General features: G+C 33.2%; 3 protein-coding genes across 4 annotated transcripts; all 3 read right to left on the bottom strand.

Moving 5' to 3' along the window:
- Positions 1-579: 579 nt before the first annotated feature.
- On the bottom strand, positions 580-2,344 carry LOC145608742 (phytolongin Phyl2.2-like). Its single transcript, XM_081664349.1, has one exon. The coding sequence runs from the start codon at positions 1,807-1,809 to the stop codon at positions 1,000-1,002; it is 810 nt and encodes a 269-aa protein (XP_081520475.1). The 5' UTR covers positions 1,810-2,344; the 3' UTR covers positions 580-999.
- Positions 2,345-4,648: 2,304 nt separating this feature from the next.
- On the bottom strand, positions 4,649-11,666 carry LOC145608846 (starch synthase 1, chloroplastic/amyloplastic-like). 2 transcript variants are annotated; one of them, XM_081664438.1, is made up of 15 exons: positions 11,141-11,666; positions 9,760-10,244; positions 9,462-9,539; positions 9,193-9,317; positions 8,074-8,155; positions 7,464-7,637; positions 7,236-7,317; positions 7,035-7,126; positions 6,871-6,933; positions 6,701-6,790; positions 5,996-6,120; positions 5,811-5,919; positions 5,673-5,734; positions 5,508-5,547; positions 4,649-5,097 (listed from the first exon to the last, which is right to left on the bottom strand). In XM_081664438.1, the coding sequence occupies exons 1-15, from the start codon at positions 11,469-11,471 to the stop codon at positions 4,942-4,944; spliced, it is 2,094 nt and encodes a 697-aa protein (XP_081520564.1). In that variant the 5' UTR covers positions 11,472-11,666; the 3' UTR covers positions 4,649-4,941. The 2 variants fall into 2 exon arrangements, with proteins under 2 accessions (XP_081520564.1, XP_081520563.1); XM_081664437.1 differs by having other exon boundaries at positions 9,760-10,280.
- A 910-nt stretch (positions 11,667-12,576) lies between these two features.
- On the bottom strand, positions 12,577-17,135 carry LOC145608356 (protein IQ-DOMAIN 21-like). Its single transcript, XM_081663969.1, has 6 exons — positions 16,904-17,135; positions 16,682-16,771; positions 14,462-14,752; positions 13,706-14,125; positions 13,226-13,500; positions 12,577-13,128 (listed from the first exon to the last, which is right to left on the bottom strand). Exons 2-6 carry the CDS (start codon positions 16,754-16,756, stop codon positions 12,789-12,791), a joined length of 1,401 nt encoding a protein of 466 aa, XP_081520095.1. The 5' UTR covers positions 16,757-16,771; positions 16,904-17,135; the 3' UTR covers positions 12,577-12,788.
- Positions 17,136-19,746: the final 2,611 nt, after the last annotated feature.

The following is a 19,746-nucleotide window of genomic DNA, read 5'->3' on the forward strand; positions in this document are numbered from 1 at the left end:
TAAATTTGGTGCTTTGAGCTTCAATGTATTAACAGCTTAATATACAGCATGAGTGGCAGAAATGTACTATAGCGAATAGCCGAAATATTGCAAAAAGACTGAGGCTTTAGCCACAACAATCCTATACTGGCATACTGCACATAAATGGATCTGAACCAGCATGAAATACGACTTTTGGTACAAAATAACAAGTACTCTGTATCAAATATCAAGAATCTATCATCATCTTTTAGATTTGTTTGTGCTACCTAACAGGCTAACATAGCCACAATGATAATCTCAAATGACATACTTTTTTAGATTACAATTAGAGAAGGGGCATACAAATGTTTATAGTAAGTTGGTGAGAGGCTAGGGACCATGGAAAGAAAATGATTGCTCAACCAAAGGATACATCATACATCAAACACAAACCAAAAATTTAGCCATGATTCAATGAATCAGAAGTAAAAGAACAAACTTGAAACAAGATGAAAGGTTATAATCATATCCATTAAAATTTTCCTCAAAAAAAAAAAAAAAAAAAAAAAAAAAAAAAAAAAAAAAAAATCCATTAAAATTTGAAACAGCCTGCACAAGTAACATATTGATGGTTTCCTGATTTTCCTCCTATACACAGTTTCAAAGAATTACATAAAAACAGATTTAACAAGGGGATGTATAACAAAAGCTAATTGATCCTCAACTAATACAAATTAAGGGTTACTAAATATTAACCCCAAATTATCATATTAGCTAGACCAAATAAGCTCAAAAACATGAAATTATCCCCATTTTTTGAATTACACTCACAAGGAATTCCTACTCTTTGGACATAAAACTGAATGAACTTGATGGTACAACAAGATCAAATGTAAAACACTTCATGATAATATTCTTCAACATCAAATCCACAAAATCCAAGATCAACCAAATGACCTTGAATTTCAAAAAAAGAACACATCCAAGATGATGAACAAGCTTGTCGAAATCAAATACCGAAAATTCTGATGGATTCTACTACCCTTCAATGCATTGAAACCCTTGGCAAACAAACAACCAAATCCCAAACAAAATCAAACAAACAGCCAAATCCAATACTAACACAATCCAAACATGTCTTCTCCATATTTTCTTAGCTTTGTGTCTTCCAACACCAACACCACCATCCATCAAAAAATTACCATTTGGGGTATTAATTTCCCTATTTTTGACATCACCAACATCAAAATTACCCTCATTTAACAAATCAACTTTATCATCAACCAAAGGCTCACCACTATTTGTTCTCTCATCAAACAACTTATTTTTCTTCACTCCTTTACATATTTTGGAGGCAGACAACAATGACACATTCAAAATCTTCTTGTTCTTACTCGAAACCGGTTTCGAGTTATTGTTGTTATGAACACCATTAGGGATTAATTGCAATGCATCAAAATCACAACTTTTTGACAACAATTTATGAAAAATTGGGTGAAGCTCACCTTGAAGGCAAAAATTTGAAAACTTGATATCTGATTTTCCATTGATTATATGATGAAAAGTTTCCTTCAAACAACCCAAGAATTGAATTTGATCAGATTTTCTCAATTTTGAATCAAATATCCCAAAATAAACAAACCCATCATTTAGCAAAAAGGTGTAAGCTTGATCTCGATATGAGTGAGAAAAAATGCTGTGATGTGGTGGAACAGAGTGAAGACATTGATGAGCGAGTTGTTGAAGCGCCGAGTCAGCTGAGTTAAATTCGCCCAAAATCGTTGATGAATCTAAAGAACGATGATGAGCTACACAAGCGTAGCGTACGAGATCTGGGTCTGAAATCATTGGAATTTTCCTCAAAAATTAAAAACCCCAGATCAAATTTGTGATTAATTGATCAAAAATTAAAAACCCACCAAGAAAATCAGGGGAATTTTAGTGGGTAATCAATCAATTAATCAAATCAAATCAAAACCCAATAAAAAAAAAATTAGCTTAATTTACGTGGGAAATCAATGAAATTACAAAAAACCCACAAAATTATTTGGGTGGGAAATCAATCAAGGTGATAAATTGATGAATATTTGGTAACATTTGGGATTGATTTGAATAAGTTTTGCTGTAATTACCTCCTTTCTAATCTTGTGTTTTGAGAGTGATGAATTTGAGATTGGAGAAAGGGAGAAAGAAGAGAGAGAAAGTATAGACAAAGGGGGTGTTAGGAAGGAGACAGAAATCTAGGGTTTGGAATCAAAGAAAGAGAAATTGAATTATTAATTTTTACAGCGAAAGCAGAGGAGGATCCATCAAAGGTGGAGGGAGGTGGAGGTGGAAGTGGGATGGATAATTTCGTTATTTTGACAATTTTGTCCTTAATAGCGGGAGATTACAAATACATTCATTTATGAAACATGGGACATATCATATATGGGGTCTTAAAAGCTTCCCTACTCATCTTGGAAGATTCCAAATTTACTCTTGGTTTGAATTTTGTGAGTTATTTCTCTAGTTCAGATTAAGCTATCGATGTATCGTGTTTTTGGTTTATATTTCGAGTACAATATCATTTTATTAATGTAATTATTGATTTTGGATGGAAAGAGAAGTTAGTTTTTGTTTAGTGTTATTATGTGTTGATTGTATACTCCGTAAATTTTATGGACGGAGTATGTCTGGCTTTCAATGGTATGATATAATCTAATTTTAGGTAATTAGGATGATGTGATTGTACTTTATTAGACTTGGTGAAATCCAAGGTGAAAATTTAGGTATATGTTTTGGTATAAAGTTTGGTTTTTATGTTAGAGAGATTCATTTGTATAGATTCTTTACCTATCACAATTAGAACATTTTTATGCTCCCTTTATCCAAAAATAATAATCATGTTATAATGTACTCAAAATTTAATATAATTAGGTGATAACTAAACCCAAACATAAGCAATAACTCGCAATTTTCAAGTTATACTAACTTATATCTAAGGTGTAAACTTTGAGCCATGTATTTAGCACCTTAGCTTTAGATGCACTTGAATATATAATTGCCCTCATCCTTATGTTTCTTCGATTTTGATTGAGCTTCATGTTCTATTCATATGGACTACTATTTTGTTCTATAGTATCACTCTATTAGTGCCAAATCATATGCTAAGATTGAGTTAGAGCCATGAATCAAGCAAAGGTAACTTGGTTGGTCAGAATTCTTCAGGAGTTGGTTGGCCTTTTCTTTTCAAAGCCTTTCACTATCAGTTTGCTTCTACATCTACATGTTAAATCATGTCTTTTGATGAACAGTATTATCTCTAAGATAATGTTGAATGACTGAATGTACTTCAGATTAGCATGTTAAAGTGTTTGTTTGGTCAAATTTTGTTGTCTTCAAATTATTATTTGAAAGTAATAATAATGGTATTTTACTCCCTTCGTTCCTTAATGTTTGTCCCGTTTTTGTTCTTTAGAGATTTTCTTTAATTATATGTACCAATGAATAATTATAATCAAAGTTTCGCATATGGTTTAAGTTTATTGTTGAACATATAAAAGTGAATAATGTCAAGTAAAAAGATAGACTTAAGTACTTGCACTATCTAATCCATATAAACTTTTATTGTTTTCTTTTAATCGCGACATGAACTATTATAGTAATCCATTTTCCAAAGATACTTCATAAAAATAGAATTGATGAAGTTTACACCAAATCACAAAACAAATACATAACCCTTGAATCTTTTGAATTTGTTGCTTAAGAAAACAATCCCTTTCCAGCTACAACAAGTTATTTTATATCAAGGCTTCGTTTTTGTCAATGTACTTAAACAAGTAGTATGCCTAATCACCTTGGAAGGAGAAATTTATGTATAAAATCAATCGAACATAAAAAACTAAATTAATTAATAAGCTTAAAAAATGATAAATCTAATTAAGATCTGACACATGTCAGCAAAGGTATAACTAGGTTGTCACCATTTTAGGTGTTACCAGCTTGTCACCATTTCTATACAATATTATTCATTCAAAATATACACAAACATTAGGCTAGCTGTACTTGAGGTTCATGACTCATCACTCGTGACTCATGAGGCAGGAGGAATTAAAATTAATATAATAATCTATAGTCCGTACATCCGGAATTTTGACTCCCGATAGTTTATACTCTTTCAGTTTCTAAGTACTTGCGGTGTTCTCTTAAATGACATTTATAGACTCTCTCGGTTTCTAAATACTTGTTGTGTTCTCTTAAATGACATTTATAGAATATGTTAAGGGTCTGTTCTCTTACGTTGAAATTCAGTTCAGTTCAGCTGAGTTCAGTTCAGTTCAGTTCAGTTCAGCTCCTAATTTCCTTCTCTTATAAAATATTCATTTCAGTTCAGTTCAGTTCAGTTGAGTTCAGCTGAGTTCAATCAATGAGAACAGGCCCTAAGTCATTAGTCATTAGTCATTATGACATAAAAGTATGCTATAGAACGTTATACTATGCTATTTGCTATAGTATGCATCAATATAATAGAATAAATGGAATAAAGTATATTCAAAACATGAAACCTTTATATCTCTGTCAAAGTACTGACCATCACTCTCATTTCTTTCTAAATTGGGACCGATTTATTGATTTAATTATAGATTTTCTCAACTTCATTATTTTTCTCTTTATCTTGGAAATTTAATTTATCTATTAGTTCTACTTTACAAGAGAAATTCTCACTACATACAAAGAGCATAAAGTGTGGCTGCTTACTAATTACAAGATCAGGAGATGAGGAGACTTGCTTATAACCAACCTACAAAAATGATACGGAGTAGAATAGAAGAAAGAAAGCCGATTCTGTGCTGCTGACTCGATTGGTGGTAGATGGGATTGCTTCAATTCATCAGCAAGCCAACTAGAAAGATTCTTAATATGTTATTGGTACCATTGGCAGCAAGCATGCTCCGTTCTTGCTTAAACAATTTTATATGCTCGGCTTTCTCTCTTATCTCAACAGTATGGAGGATCAGTGAGTGCCCATTCAAACACCTGCTCGTAATGGGCAGCAGCACTGTCCCATGTGAAGTCCTGCTGCATGCCTCTCTTCATCAATCCTAACCATGAACCCTTGTATTCCCTGTAAGTTTTCAGAGCGTTCCTCAGGGCCTGCCAGTGCACACACCCCAAAACAAAGTTCGAGTTAAAATTGGGGGGGAGAAAGGCGAGGAAGGAATATAATTTAGTACCCCGTCTCTAAATTGTACAACATGCATCAACATACCACAACAAAAATAGATTTGAACTAATTTCCCTGAGATCAAATTTTAAGGCTTATACTTCACAAAGTCAATTGTATACTTTAAGTGGGACAAGAAAATTAGCAAAGTCGAGAATAATCTCATTATCAATTAAAAAGACCTGTGTTAGTCCAGGATCAAATTTTATCTTTCCAATCTTTATATTCTGACTGATACTGGAACTAGATCCTAGGAAATACATAGATCTATACATCAAAAGAATGGTCAGAATTCAATCTCAAAAGAAAAAAAGATCGAGATCAAAAGAGTAGAACTCACCGACAACATACTATCCTTTTCCAATGGAGCAAATCCCCACCTGTCAATTACATGTAGCAAAAAAAAAATGCAAATAAAGGTTATTTTATAACAAAAAAAGAAAGAACAAATAAAAGAAAATCAAAAGACACACTGTACAGAAGACATTTCTCGAGATAAACTTACCCAGTACCAGTACCACTATCATCGGTCCCAACTGCAAATGGATTGTAAGTTTCCACAGTATCCTGTATTGCATGCAAAACATGCTTTAAGTAGGCCTTCTAAAGAGCAAAAAACTTATAAAGCTAGTGCAAAACTCACTCTGAGCCCTCCCGTGGAGTGAACTACTGGTATAGTTCCATATCTCATTGCATAAAGCTGATTTAGTCCACACGGTTCAAATCTTGATGGCATCAAAAGGATGTCACAACTGTTTCACAGAATTCTTGTCAGCAAAAATAATAATTTTAGCATGTCTTGTAAATATGAGAATTTTTTCACTTTACCCTGCAGTTATTCGATGAGAAATTGGGACACTGAATCCAACCCAACCACGAAACTTATCTTTGTATGTCACCTCTGTTGCTCTCATCCAACTTTCATACTTGGAATCCCCTGTCCCTAACATAACCTGGTGCAGATAGTATAGTTATAGCATCCATCACAGTAGTGTTACCAGCACATCACTAAAAACTTAGACAGATAAAAAGCCTAACAAGACAAAAGAGCCCCGCATTGAGAGTGGAGGGGGGAGTTGCTTCTAAATTTCCTCTTTAAGAACTTCAACTACACAGCAGCTAATTTAAATAAATCAAATTTATTTAATCCCTCCATTAGGAAATAACAATCTCATTCACGCATCACGCATACTATTTTAAAATATCCAGTAAAGGTTGTGATCTATCCTAAAATTGGAAATTGATTATATGATTAACTCTCCAAGTTTACATTTAAGAAGAGTGATGGAGCAAGAATAGAAAGGAGACAGCTATTTCAAAGGGTAATTTGGTGTAGTCATGTTGTGAGGGGTTGTAATATTGTGGCAACTAATCACAGACAGAGGGAGTACATGATTAAGATCAATGAAACAGGCTTGGGCTTCTGCTGGGGAAACTTTGTTCACATTTACCCCCTCTTTAGATTCCAGTTGGGCAGGAACCCCCCTCTTCCACATTTTAAAAATAAGGATAAAGTCATATAACGCTACTTACAAATTGCACATCATCTCCCATAAGCTCTGGAATTGCTGCCTGAATTATATCGATACCTTTCTGGTAGTCTAGCCTTCCGATAAAACCAATCTGTAAAGGCCCAAGTTAGTTTTAATTAAGAAAGGTGTAAATTAAATAGTCTGAAGTAGAAGTAGATTCTTTTGTCGCACCAATGGGCAGTCAGGTTTCAGAGGAAGACCAAGCTCCTTCTGTAAGGCAGCCTTGCATTGAGCCTGAAATTCACACCAATGAAAAGGATGGTGAGATATACTGTAATATATTTAGATATTTGCATCAAGGTTTGTTTTTTCAAAGAAATGAATATCCCTAATACCTTTCCAGAGAGATCATCAATTGAGTAAGGTGCTGCAATATGTGCATCATTTGATGGGTCCCACTCAGAAGTATTGATCCCATTTATAATCCCTATATATATTTTAAAAAAAATTAACACAAGAGTGTAGAGCACAAAGTACCTAACACATCAGTACATGAACAGAAAAGTTGAGCATTGTATAAGAAATAAAAGATATACCATTTAATACGAATTTCCTGCTGGTTAGTAATTCATGCAAACCATAGCCACCCTCCACAGTTGTTATTTCCCACGAATATCCCTGAAACCATTTATAAAGCATGGCAAATTGAAATAATTATAATTTGGTATCTACACAATTCCCACTTTCTACTTGCATGCCAAAAGAAATACTGCATATTGAATAAACAAATTAACATTCCGAATATACTATTGAGGGAATATTACCTGGCTAACAGTAAGAATTCTATCAGCCGTCACAATGGCTCCCTTTAAAATATTGACTGCTTCACCTTTGTCAAGTTCATGAGCTCTTGCCCACTCAGGGAACACCCATTCTAGCACTCCATACCACTGTGGAGGAATTCCTAAATTATCGTATGTTACTGCAGGTTCCACACCCTAGCAAAAGCAGGATATTGATATAGATTATCAGTTTTTCTCCAATAAGATCACTTTTCTTCTACTTTGACTTGTGTTCAACCAAAAAAAAGCTGCCAATATGTAGTTATAGAAAAAATTTAAAAAGAAAAAAAAAATTCTACAGTCAGGATACAGACTGTGTTGCATGAAGGGTATTTAATGTCCTAAATTTAAAATTTTAAACATAAGACAGAAAAAAGAGGGAGCTCAGGAGATGGACAGATCTCCAAAGTGAGTATAATTAACCGTTTGTTAGAAATGTGGGCATTGCATGAAGTTGAAATTTTGAATTACTTCATAATCTTCCATGGTATCATATTTGCCAAGTGGCTACCTTATAATATTAAGTGGTCAATCACATAATCACAAATACTCAAAGAGCATGACCACTATCAACCATACAAGAGACACGTACTTGATGAGAAAGGTTGTGTATAACAAGTATGCTCCGTGCATCCTTGTAAACTCCATAAGGACGGTATTTAGCTGCAAGAAGTCTACAAAAAACAACCGACATTATAAATCTGTTTGCTGTTCATCATAGATAAGTTATCAAAATTTCACAAGCAATAAATATGAAATGCCCACGGTAGATGATAATTAAATGATGGACTAAGGCCTTGTTTACTTCAGCTTAAAAAAAAATATCAGTTTAGCAAAAATAATATCAGTTTAAGCAAAAATAATTTCAGTTTAGTAAAAACAATTTCAGTTCAGTAAAAATCAGTAACTTTAAAGAAGAAATAAACAAAGAATTGGTAAAAACAATATCAATTCAGTAAAAATACGTTCAGTTTCGTAAAAAATAGTTTCAGTTAAGTTAAAATCAGTAACTTTAAAGAAGAAATATAACAAAGAATTGACAAAAGTAATTTCTGTTCAGCAAAAATAAGGTGAAGTGAACAGAGCCTAACACTATTCATTCAATAAACACCATTGTGTCATAGCATTAAGATATATTAACATTCTATCAAGAATAAGGTTTCTTATTAACGATAGAGTACTTCATCAAACAACTACTGGACAACAATAAAATTATAAGGGATAAGCAACTTCAGATCTCAATACAAGTAAACATTATTCTTTTCATCATAAGAAAGAGCAACCTTACCTCATAGTCCTCATTAGTTAACAATTACTACACAAGCTTAGTTGTAAGTGACATTATTACAATAAATTACAGTACATCAAAGATATTTTTCAAGAACTTAGTTTAAAGTAGTCAGGCATGGAACTGTCAATAGTCTATTTGATGAGCTCCACATTATAATAATTACATGGTTTGTACTGGTCCATTTTTTAACTATACTAGTCTACTCATCCATTGCTGCTTAAAACTTTAATCCTAAGTGTTCCTTAACGGTTTCACCTCCTCTGGCAATGAGATTGAGAAAAGTAAATCATAGCAAATCAAAGAGTCTAAAATATGAACCCCATTGCTACTCACAATATAACTTGGCAGTTGGCACTCATCACTCAATTAACTTACAAAAAATACATAATCATTAGAGAGTAAAAATAAGAGAGCACGTACACCGGTACAAGACCTGCATGCCAATCATTAACAAGGAACAAGCATTTTTCCCCATAGGTGTACCCTCCTAGCGGAAGTACAAGAGGAGCTTCACATGCTGCATGACAAAGTAAGGTGAACCGAAACTGTCCAACCAAAGATGAAAATTGTTACTCTTGTATCTTATCAACTAAATCGAGTCAAACTAACTCAATTGCAGCATACTTCAACAATTGCTCCTACTCACATGAGAGGAGGAAAAGATTCTATGTCCATGAAATGGCACATACCTGATTATCACCAAAAGCACCAAAGCTGTCACCATATGGGTTTCCAGGTCGATGATATGAAGGATGATCGACAAAGACCTATAACATGGAATGAAAAGGTTACTATATACTGAGACATTATATTAGATATCCTAAAATCTCACAAGATCCACAAAAGGCACTATACCAATGGAATGTAAAATCTGGAAATAAAAAAAGGAAAAAAAAAAAAAAAAAAAAAAAAAAAAAAAAAAAGAAAGAATAAGGCAAGCCACCAGAACTCTATCACTTTAGTGGTAGCAGTATGCATTTTTCTTACCCAATCAACACCATCCCTATACTGGTGGAAAAAGGCGACTTCTTGTTCCCCTCCAAAACAATTGACCTTGATGCGACAGTCAGCATCAAATGCGCCAGCATAAATCTTATCTGCAGCAGTACCATGTATATAACGGGGGGCAATTACCATTACACGGTGCCCACGCTCAGCTAGAGCTATAGGCAAAGAACCACAAACATCACCTAAACCCCCTGTCTTGGAATATGGTGCGGCTTCTGCAGTAACAAAGACAATACTTAACTTTACTTTGACTGAAGTTTTCTCCTCTCCCTCAACAACAGTTTCTTCCAGTAAGTCTTCAGCCAAAATTTCCTTTCTTACTCCTTGTTCAAAAACAAAGCTAGACGGTAACCCAGAAGAAATTTTCTCCTCTTCTTCACTGTCAGTTGCTTCCCCAACTTTCCACACATCTTCGTTAATACTGTAATCTCCCTGCACTTCATCCTGTTTATCCAGGTCCAGGACTGCATTAACATTTGAGTTACTACTGTCCGTGTTCGCTGTTCAATTATGAAAAGCAAACTTTAAATTTCATAATGTGGTCATTGATACAATTGATCAACAACACCAGGAAGAAACAAGACTTTAAAATATGAACTATATACTTAAGTACTAAACCCTCATCCTAGTAAGAAATTACTATCAAAGTTAAATTACATAACCAACTGACTTTACATTATGGCATTACGCCCAAAATAAATTATCAATCAAGATAACAAGACCTGCATTAGTCCAACACCATCATTTATAAAGCAATTACACATGAAATACATTATCAGTTGGGATCACTTGAGTATATACATAATGCCTTGAAACTAAAAATTTAAGGTAGATAATTGCGGCCGCGACACATGATTTTATCACATCATGATAGCCTCATGTTGATCCTACACTCTTAAGTATATTGTCAAGTTTCTTATTCTTGAAATATATACCATTTCAATTATTACTCAACTATCAAGTTGGCAGCATTCCTTCTCCACAGTCCAACACTCCAACCATTAGTCCACTTCATACAATCAACAAAAATGACAGCTAAATAAGAGTATAAATATAAATAATCAACTAAAATTGTTTATTAAACCTACTGATTTCAAGTTACATCTTTCCTCTGTGACTTGTGACAAGGAACACAAAATTGCCAAATATAGCAAATTTCAAATATTTCCATTTGCAATTACATTACATCACACAAATCATATACTACTCATATAGCATTCCAACAATTCATTAAGATCTAAAAAGCAAACATTTTCGCAAAATCCATTCATATAAATTTGTAAAATTCAATCAATATTTCCACTTACTAAAAATCAACATGCAATATAAATTATAAAAACAAAAGGAGGAGTGTACAAACCTGATTGAGAATACAAGTTAAAACTAACAATGGCACCAGAAGCATCTTTCACAGGACCTATCAAATGACCTAAATGCCCTTCATCTCCTTGTTGTTGTTCTTCAATTGCAGAATAAGAACCATCTTTAGAACTAGAAACCCCACCTTCATTTTTCCCAGAAAATGACTGACATTTAACTGAAAAAGACAATCTTTTACATCTTTGTCTCCAAAAATAATCAAAACCCAGTTGATTAATTGCTCGAAATTCTAATGGGTTGCTTGCAAAATTCAATTTAGAGCGATAATTCAGGCCATTTATGTGAAAAGATTGGAGTGAAAGAGACTCCATTATAAAAAGAGAGAGATGGGTGATTTGGAAAAATGGAAAAATGGCATGAAAATATCAAATGATCAAAAGAAAAAAAAGAATATAATTATGTGTTGATGATGAATATCTGATTCTATTTCTAGAGTATTTTTGTTGGTTTTGTGAAAAAAGGTCAGATATTCAAGGACGGATCTTGTGAAAGCATAATGACCGTATGTGATGTATAAATTATTGTGAACCAAAAATTAAAAATTGAGTAAAAATTAAAAATTGACAATAAACCATGACCGTATGTGTCACTGCCCACTCGTACACTTGCCGACTTGGGATGGTGAATGGCACTGCTTTCTAAATTTCTCACATCATTTTCGTCATTTCTCATATACTCCTACTTCATATTGTACTCCATCCGTCTCTTAATCACCTACAGACGTTATATGAGTAGTATATTTATTATAGGAGTATTTTATTTAGCTGGTTCTCTTCTTCTAAATTTATTTAAGTTAAACTTATTGGACTGATTAACTATACTTTATTGTTTAGGCGTAAGGCCTGTTCACTTCAGCTTAATTTCAATTCAGTTTAGCTCCAATTCAATTCAACTCAGCTTCTAATTTTCTTCTCTTATAAAATATTCATTTCAGCTCTATTCAGTTCAGCTCAGTTCAGCTCAGCTCAGTAAATGTGAACAGACCCTAAGATAGATAGTATTCAAATGAGCAATATTGTGTTATGTAGATAATTTTTTTTTTTTGAAGGCATGTGTTATGTAGATCATTTGTAGCACTCATATTGAACAAATCACCAAAATTATGCAATAAATTATTGTGTGCCATCATAATTCAGGGGCTGAGATTTGTATGAACAAAAAAAATGTACAATTCATCGTCACCACCTCGTATAGTATAAACTATACATCCTAATGTAAGTACGTAACTTGAGCTACAAAAATAAATGACTAAAAAGGAAAGATTAGGAATTTTCTTATGAAAAAATTAAATATTGTTAAGCATCAATAACGACACATGAATTTGTTATAAACTTATAACTACCAAATTCATACCATTAACAAAAACACATCTATCTAGCACGCTTTAGAGTTGCATATAGCATAAATCCATAATCGTTACACATTACAAAACATATTCTCACTTTTAGAAAATTTACATATCTACATCACAAGCTGAAATTCACAATATCCCAAAATAATAGAAAGATATTTTGTGTTATAATTATGATAAATAAGTACAAAATTAATTTTCACATTATTATGCAACAACAATAGCAATCAAGTTCAAGAAAAGTCCATCATAGGTCACATCACATAAGATAAAATCTTCATCTCCAACCATTACTAAACATTCGATCACTACTACCAGTAGAATCTGGGCTATACCCTGCAATCTTTCGGGCTTGGGCTCGAGGCCCAATACTATTTGGGCTTGGAGTGTGGGCATAATGATAGTGGACCGACCCACCACCTGAGCTAGAGGAGTCCGCACAATTGGGCCCAAGTGGTGACCTTTTGGCTGATGGAGAAGGATGGTTCCAAGGAGAAGGTGATTGGGCCCGTTGTTTAGATGGGCCTAGACCTCGAACCTTGGCTTTGGCTGATTGGGTTGGGGCCATGTAACTTGGAACTCCGTCAAAACTGGACTGCCTAGACTCCCTACCTGACCTGTAATTCAATGTCTTACTTGTAAGGTTTGAATCGAGTTTTGACTGAGTCGAGTTTAAGAATTTTATGTTTTAACAAAGCGGGATAGATGAGTTACCTTTGGTAGGGTGGATCAACTATGTCCATCTCTACTGTCCTCTCGGAGACATCATCCGTGCTAGTGGTGACCGCTGTTACGTATGTACTCTCATTTGGTGCCGATTTCATTTTATTTGAGACTTGAATTGGTTGTTGTTGTTGGGTGGCCATCCATCGCTCTAGCCAATTCCATCCCCACGGAGGTTTGTCCATTGTATTGGCATAAGTTGAGAACATTGTTTCATTCATTGGAGGATTATCCGATTGCATTAGATAGCTTGGATGGTGTTGTTGCTGCCATTCGAATCATGAATAAAAAAAAACAATCTTTGTAAATGTTACTCGTATGTTATCCGATAGTAGGAATATAAACGTATCTACACGTATTAGTTTTTAATGACTTATCATAACGTGTAAATATAAAATTGACAAGTAATTGGTTACACAAATGTTTTAATTTTCACCAAAAAAAAATGAAGTGAGGATTGAATCAACCAACCTGATAATTATACGCGTAAGCAAGAGCTCGCTCTCTCCTTAAGGCAGCATCTTGTTTCCTTAGAGAACCCTCCTTGATACGCTCAAAACTATGTTGCCTTCCATCCCATTCATCAGCATTACTATTACTACCATAATTAATTTTTGTTGGACTTGACGAGATTAGTTGATCTTGCAACGTGTTTGCCCTGTTATAATTGTCTCTTTTACCGTAATTATCATTAGCAACATGATTAGCACCATGATTATCGCGATGAGTGTTTTGGGTGAAGTGAAGCCTCCGGGCTCGAACTCGAGCCTGGACTCGTACTAGAGCTTGCATGCACCTCATTGTCATTTGGGCCTGCTTTCGTACATTATGTCCCCTTACTAATGCTTGTAGTCTCACCAACCCTTTTAATGCACGCAATGCCCTTCGAGCCTTCAAAAACAAATTAACAATCAAATGATTACTATAATTGCTTTTTAACACAATCAAACATCTAACCTATAAAATAGTGTCATACCAATAAGATAATATAATGCATTATATATTTAATATACTATTAATATAGTTGTCACGTGAAATCTAGTGTAACACTTACTTGTCTTTAAAAAATAATTCGTTTATAAAATACAGAGTTATACATGTATAGTTATTATAAGAAGGTTATTTTGCAAAAGAGTTTGTTTTCGTAACAGAATCAGTGAACTTTTTAATAACAATAATATGGGTTGTATAAAATATTGAAATTTTGCAATGAGACGTGCTATTTACCAAGTATCCTCGATAATGTGATTGAATCAAAGTGGCAGCCGTTTCTTCTTTAGATTGACGCCCATAACCTGCTAACCGTACAACCTTAGCGGCTGCTTGAGCTGCTGCGACGGCTGCCTCGGCTGCTGCTGCTGTGGCAGCTGCAACGGCTATAGCATGGGTGCGGTCATCTCTTGTCGGAGAAGTTCCACCACTGTCATCATTGGTGTAATCAGGGGAAGTTTCAGTTGGGAAATGCTCCACGGACACAACTTCTAGTGCATCATTGTTCCACTTTTGGCCACCTTTTTCCTAACAAAGATAAAAGTGAATGTTGCGTAACAAAAATACTGCAGAGTGAGTACTTCATATAAAATTTTGCATTATATATGCATTAGAATAGTCACAAATGCACAACTTTGACTAGTATTTTACATACTCGCATACTTTATTAAATGTATAAAAGTAATTTGAAAATAAACATTATTACAAATTTTAATACGGAGTACTTGTATATATTAGCAAAGTACATACATACATAGTACGGAGTACATGTATACTATAATTAAAGTTAGAATATAAATAGTACAAAAGTTTTATGAGTTTAAGACCATTAACAAACGACAGAAGTTTAATTTTTAGCAACTTATAGCAACACATGAAGGCATCAATGTGGACTACTTTGCATAATATTGGGTTGGATCAATTGCTATGATAATTTTTTTATCTCATTCACGATTCACCTTACAATAAGTCATTTTTGTGGCTTTCCTAGTGCTTTCCTCCCTTTCTTTGGTTCCAAGCTTGTGTTACAAGTTTTAGTAAGAGCAGCTTTTCTTGTACAAGTATTCTTTTCCTTTTAATTTGTTTACTTAAGGATAGAACAAAGGAGAGAAAATGAGCTATATCTTTTTAATTGTACAAACTTTACCCCATAACTATATACTCACTCTAGTTCCAATAGTTCTTCAACTTACTTTATTTTAAATCGTTTCAACAAGTTCGAGTCACTTCTACTCTATTCTTTTTTAAAAAAACTTCTTTTCCTAGTATATAATACCACTTCTACCCTGCTACTCTATTTCTGTAACCATTAACAAACATTTGTATGTACTATACATTATAAATTTGACATTATGAAAGTTAGCTTTCACACAAATCTAATAAAATCACCCATGACTCTATCGAGTGTTGACAGTATAAAAGTCAAGTTGACGGAAGAAATATTGTAAATCTTTATCGTAGTTGGATGATGGAGATCTAACATTAATAAAAACACATGATGATCTCCAAGGTTGATGTTGATAGCCTAATTTCCATGATTCTATTGTAGATTACAACTTGTGACCTATTGGGACCATTATACAAGTATCATATGCATTTCAAAGGGGATTGATTCATGGTCCTAATAAATTAGGTTCCCCCTTATAAAGGGCTCATCAATACCTAACGATATTAGTTACATGAATAAAGCATAAAGTTACCTCAAAAGCTATATTATGCATAAGAGCAACTTGCCATTTAAGTCAAGACAAGATTTTTCTTTAGAAATTATATAAATTATTAGTAAAAAATCCAATTGAGATGATTTTCGTGCCAAATCTTAAAGTGTAATTGTGTAAACTGTAAAACAAATATGGTACAGTTAAAGTAAGTTTATGCTTTCTTTTCATTTCTTTTTTCACTTGAAGTATTTATGTCAAGTTAGAAAATTAGCTAATATATCTAGGAAAATGATAAACATAGGTAATTTTTGTTTAAATTTGATAGGTTGGACAAATTTCACGTTTTATTTCATTCAATTACAACTCTATTTAGGAAAATCTAAAGTGTTTAGAATTTTGTTTAACATTACACAACAATGCTTTCAATCAAGATAGGTAAAAATGGGACATTAGCATATGACTACTAAACTCAAATGTATACAAATTATATTTGAGACGTGATATATGAATATTGAGCACAAATGTGTACTTATTTTAGTTTTGAAACGTCAAGGTAAAATTTATATACAACCAGGAACCAAGTACAATAACTTTAATATCTAGGCTAATAAAAATGTACTCGTACAAAATAGTAGTTCATGGTATCATAAATAGAATAACAAATTAAACCTACTTTTAATATCTAGGCTAATCAAAATGCAATACCTCATTTTACATGATTCAAAAATAAAACAAGAAATTAGTCTCAACTTTCAATTTATATTAAAGAGATAAATTAAATCAAGATTAATCATACCTTATTTTTTTCCGAGGAGTCTTTAGACTTGAAAACCTTCTTCACAGAAGAGAACCATCCACCTTTTTTCCCCATTTTCGTAGGACAAACCTTTTATAACATAACAATCTTAAGATCAATACAATATAGCTTCAATTGGAAAACGAATGAAAACGGAAAGTGAGTAACTCGAGAATTGAATGAAAGGAGTATGATGATACCAATATACTATAAAGATCATACCTTATGATAATATTGTCAAGGGTAGGATCACATAGGTTTATTGCATATTCCATATCATTTTATGTCATGTAATGTTATCATATGCTAAATTTTGAAATGTTGAGAGATAAAAAAAAAAAATGAGAAATTGGGAAAATGTGGAAACAGGGGAGGAGAGAGAAAATAAGGAAGGAGAGTATTAGAGAGAGAGTAAAGAGGAGGAGGAGTAACTGACGTACCGCGGGATTGCCGTTAGGCATTTATCTCTCTCACGGATTTTCCTTACCCGCTGCTTCTGCTATATTCTACTGCCTACATCAAATCCGATTTTGCCACGTTATTTTAATAATATTATCTCCAATATTTTATTTCTTAAAATTATTTCGTTGACTCTCTATTTTATCTTGGCTACTTCGTGTATAATGATCCTAAGGGCATGTTCACTTCAGCTTAATTTAGTTTAATTCAACTTCAATCAGTTCAGTTCAATTCATAATTTCTTAAGCTGAACTGAACTTAAGCTAAAGAAAACAAACCCTAAATATTATATATGAGTGTTTGACAAAATATGTGTCCTAACTATCACTATTCTTATATGTGGTGGTCACACCGTGTGATCAGTCATCATAAAAAATTACTTCGATAGTGGTGTACACTTGTAAAGAATACTTCGTTAGTGTTATAGGGTTTACTTGGTCAGTGTTACAGGGGCTACTTAGGGTCTGTTCATATTTACTTAATTTCAGTTCAGTTCAACTCTAATCAGTTCAGTTCAGCTCCAATCAGTTTAGTTCAATTCAGTTCAATTCAGCTCCAATCAGTTTAGTTCAGTTTAGTTCAGTTCAGCTCCAATCAGTTTAGTTCAGTTCAGTTCAGTTCAGCTCCAACCAGTTTAGTTCAGTTCAGCTCTTAATTTCCTTCTCTCAAAAATATTCATTTCAGCTCAATTCAATTCTGTTCAGTTCAGTTTAGCTCCAATCAGTTCAATTCAGTTCATCTCAGTTTAGTAAATGTGAACAGACCCTAAACTGAGCTGAGCTGAACTGAACTGAACTGAGCTGAACTGAAATGAACTGAAATGAATATTTTATCAGAGAAGGAAATTAGGAGCTGAACTGAACTGCACTGAATTTCAACGTATGAGAACAGACCCTTAGCCAGTTTTATAAGAGCTACTCGGTTAGTGTTAAGGGGTTACTCTGTCACTATTATGGAGTTACTTTATTCTTTTACAAGCGGTTACACCGTTACATGATGTGACTAGCCGTACACAACACAGGCTACCCAATTAAAATACATACAGTACTATGTAGTCCATATTACTCATATACGTAGTGTATATTCATATCTATTTTACTTTCATTTTTTCTATCCAATTTATTTTCCTCTTATTCATTCTTTCATGCTTCTATTGTTACAATTAATAAGAAGATAAAAAGGGGGTTGGGTGGGGGGTGGAATTGAGTATTTAACTTGTAAAGGACAATTTTTTTTTTGTTAATCGGTGTTAAAGTCAAAGCAACAGATACAATTTTCCAGTGGACTTTACTACGTTTAAATTAATTGATATATTTATTAAAATAATAAATTCTCTTTTGAACTAACTCATCTGTGTTAAATACTTAAATAGATCCCTTTTTTGTGGAGTGTTAAATAGATCAGATTACTTGAGATATTTCTGATGTACTTTGACTTAAACAATTAAACTGCACTACTTTATTGCCAAAAAAATATACTCCATGAACTTTTAATTGAGAAACTAATAATAATCGAATGGAAGAATTTATAATTTATTAAAGTTGATCGAGAGCCATGACCTCCATGAACTGAGTATTACTAATAATTGTGAACTTATGATGCAAGAACCCAAACGTCTTTGTTAAAAAGCTCATCAAATTAGAGCCTAATACCACTTTACGTATCCTAGATAAAAGATATACTTGTACGTCGAATCTCTATTGTAAATGGCGTATGACTTTTATTTATTGAAATATTTTTGCTATTAAAAAACAGGTTAAGTTTATTAAACATTTTTGGATATTAGGCAACCATAAGGGTCTCAGCCTTATGGTGAAGCTCATAATAATCGACCATGTTATCTTAACTAATATACTTCGTATATATCATCGTAACTAGTCAAAGTAGAGTATATAAATAGTGCAAGTAATAAAATAGGTAAAGTAAATGTAAGAATAAACAAGATCGACTAAAATGATGAGGAGAAGAAACCCATATAGAAGCAAGAAAACAAGATAGTATGATGTCCAAATCTCAATTACCCAACGTCTAAGCAATAACCCGTTAATTCATTACCTACTAATGGACATAATACTTTGCAAAGGGTCAATGAAAAGATAAAATGAGTAATGACAACCAACTTGCATTGAGGGGTTATGTTGTTTCCTAATTTAACCTTATGTTTGAGACCTTAGAGTAAAAACTAAAGAGTAATTCAAAACTAAATGCCCACATCAATAGTCAACGCCTAGGCCATTTTTTTTCTTTTACTATAAAGGAGTAATCGTGTAACATTCTTTTCTTCTTCGATATGAATACTTCGTTGGTTGAGGAAATGTTCCATATTTATAATTATTTTTTTCAAAAAAATAAAATAACATAAAAATTAGAAGACCATTTTCCTTTTTCGGGCTTTAATTTGGCCATTATTACTCCATTTATAGTGATAATAATTAGTAAATACGAGTACTTGATAAAATTATACTCCGTATCAATCTCATCCATGGTACATAAACCGCGAATCCAACTAATATCAAGATAGTTAGGATCGATAAACAAACGTGTGTTATTAGAAGTGAAATGCTAAATACCATATTAGAAAGCCTATTATATCACTTGAGAAATGA

Source organism: Chenopodium album, chromosome 23, assembly GCF_948465745.1.
Source record: "Chenopodium album chromosome 23, dcCheAlbu1.1, whole genome shotgun sequence".
Classification (NCBI taxonomy): Eukaryota; Viridiplantae; Streptophyta; class Magnoliopsida; order Caryophyllales; family Amaranthaceae; genus Chenopodium; species Chenopodium album.

What these genes read in the sequence shown, in the direction of transcription:
- LOC145608846 (XM_081664437.1), bottom strand. Translation starts at nt 11,471, where the DNA reads ATGGAGTCTCTTTCACTCCAATCTTTTCACATAAATGGCCTGAATTAT. An exon ending in ATAGGGATGGTGTTGATTGG is followed by an intron (nt 9,540 to 9,759) that starts GTAAGAAAAATG and finishes TCCATGTTATAG; the next exon opens with GTCTTTGTCGATCATCCTTC. An exon ending in CAGGAAATTCGTATTAAATG is followed by an intron (nt 7,127 to 7,235) that starts GTATATCTTTTA and finishes AAATATATATAG; the next exon opens with GGATTATAAATGGGATCAAT.
- LOC145608356 (XM_081663969.1), bottom strand. Translation starts at nt 16,756, where the DNA reads ATGGGGAAAAAAGGTGGATGGTTCTCTTCTGTGAAGAAGGTTTTCAAG. An exon ending in ACTCCTCGGAAAAAAATAAG is followed by an intron (nt 14,753 to 16,681) that starts GTATGATTAATC and finishes TATCTTTGTTAG; the next exon opens with GAAAAAGGTGGCCAAAAGTG. An exon ending in GTTGATCCACCCTACCAAAG is followed by an intron (nt 13,129 to 13,225) that starts GTAACTCATCTA and finishes ATTGAATTACAG; the next exon opens with GTCAGGTAGGGAGTCTAGGC.
- LOC145608742 (XM_081664349.1), bottom strand. Translation starts at nt 1,809, where the DNA reads ATGATTTCAGACCCAGATCTCGTACGCTACGCTTGTGTAGCTCATCAT.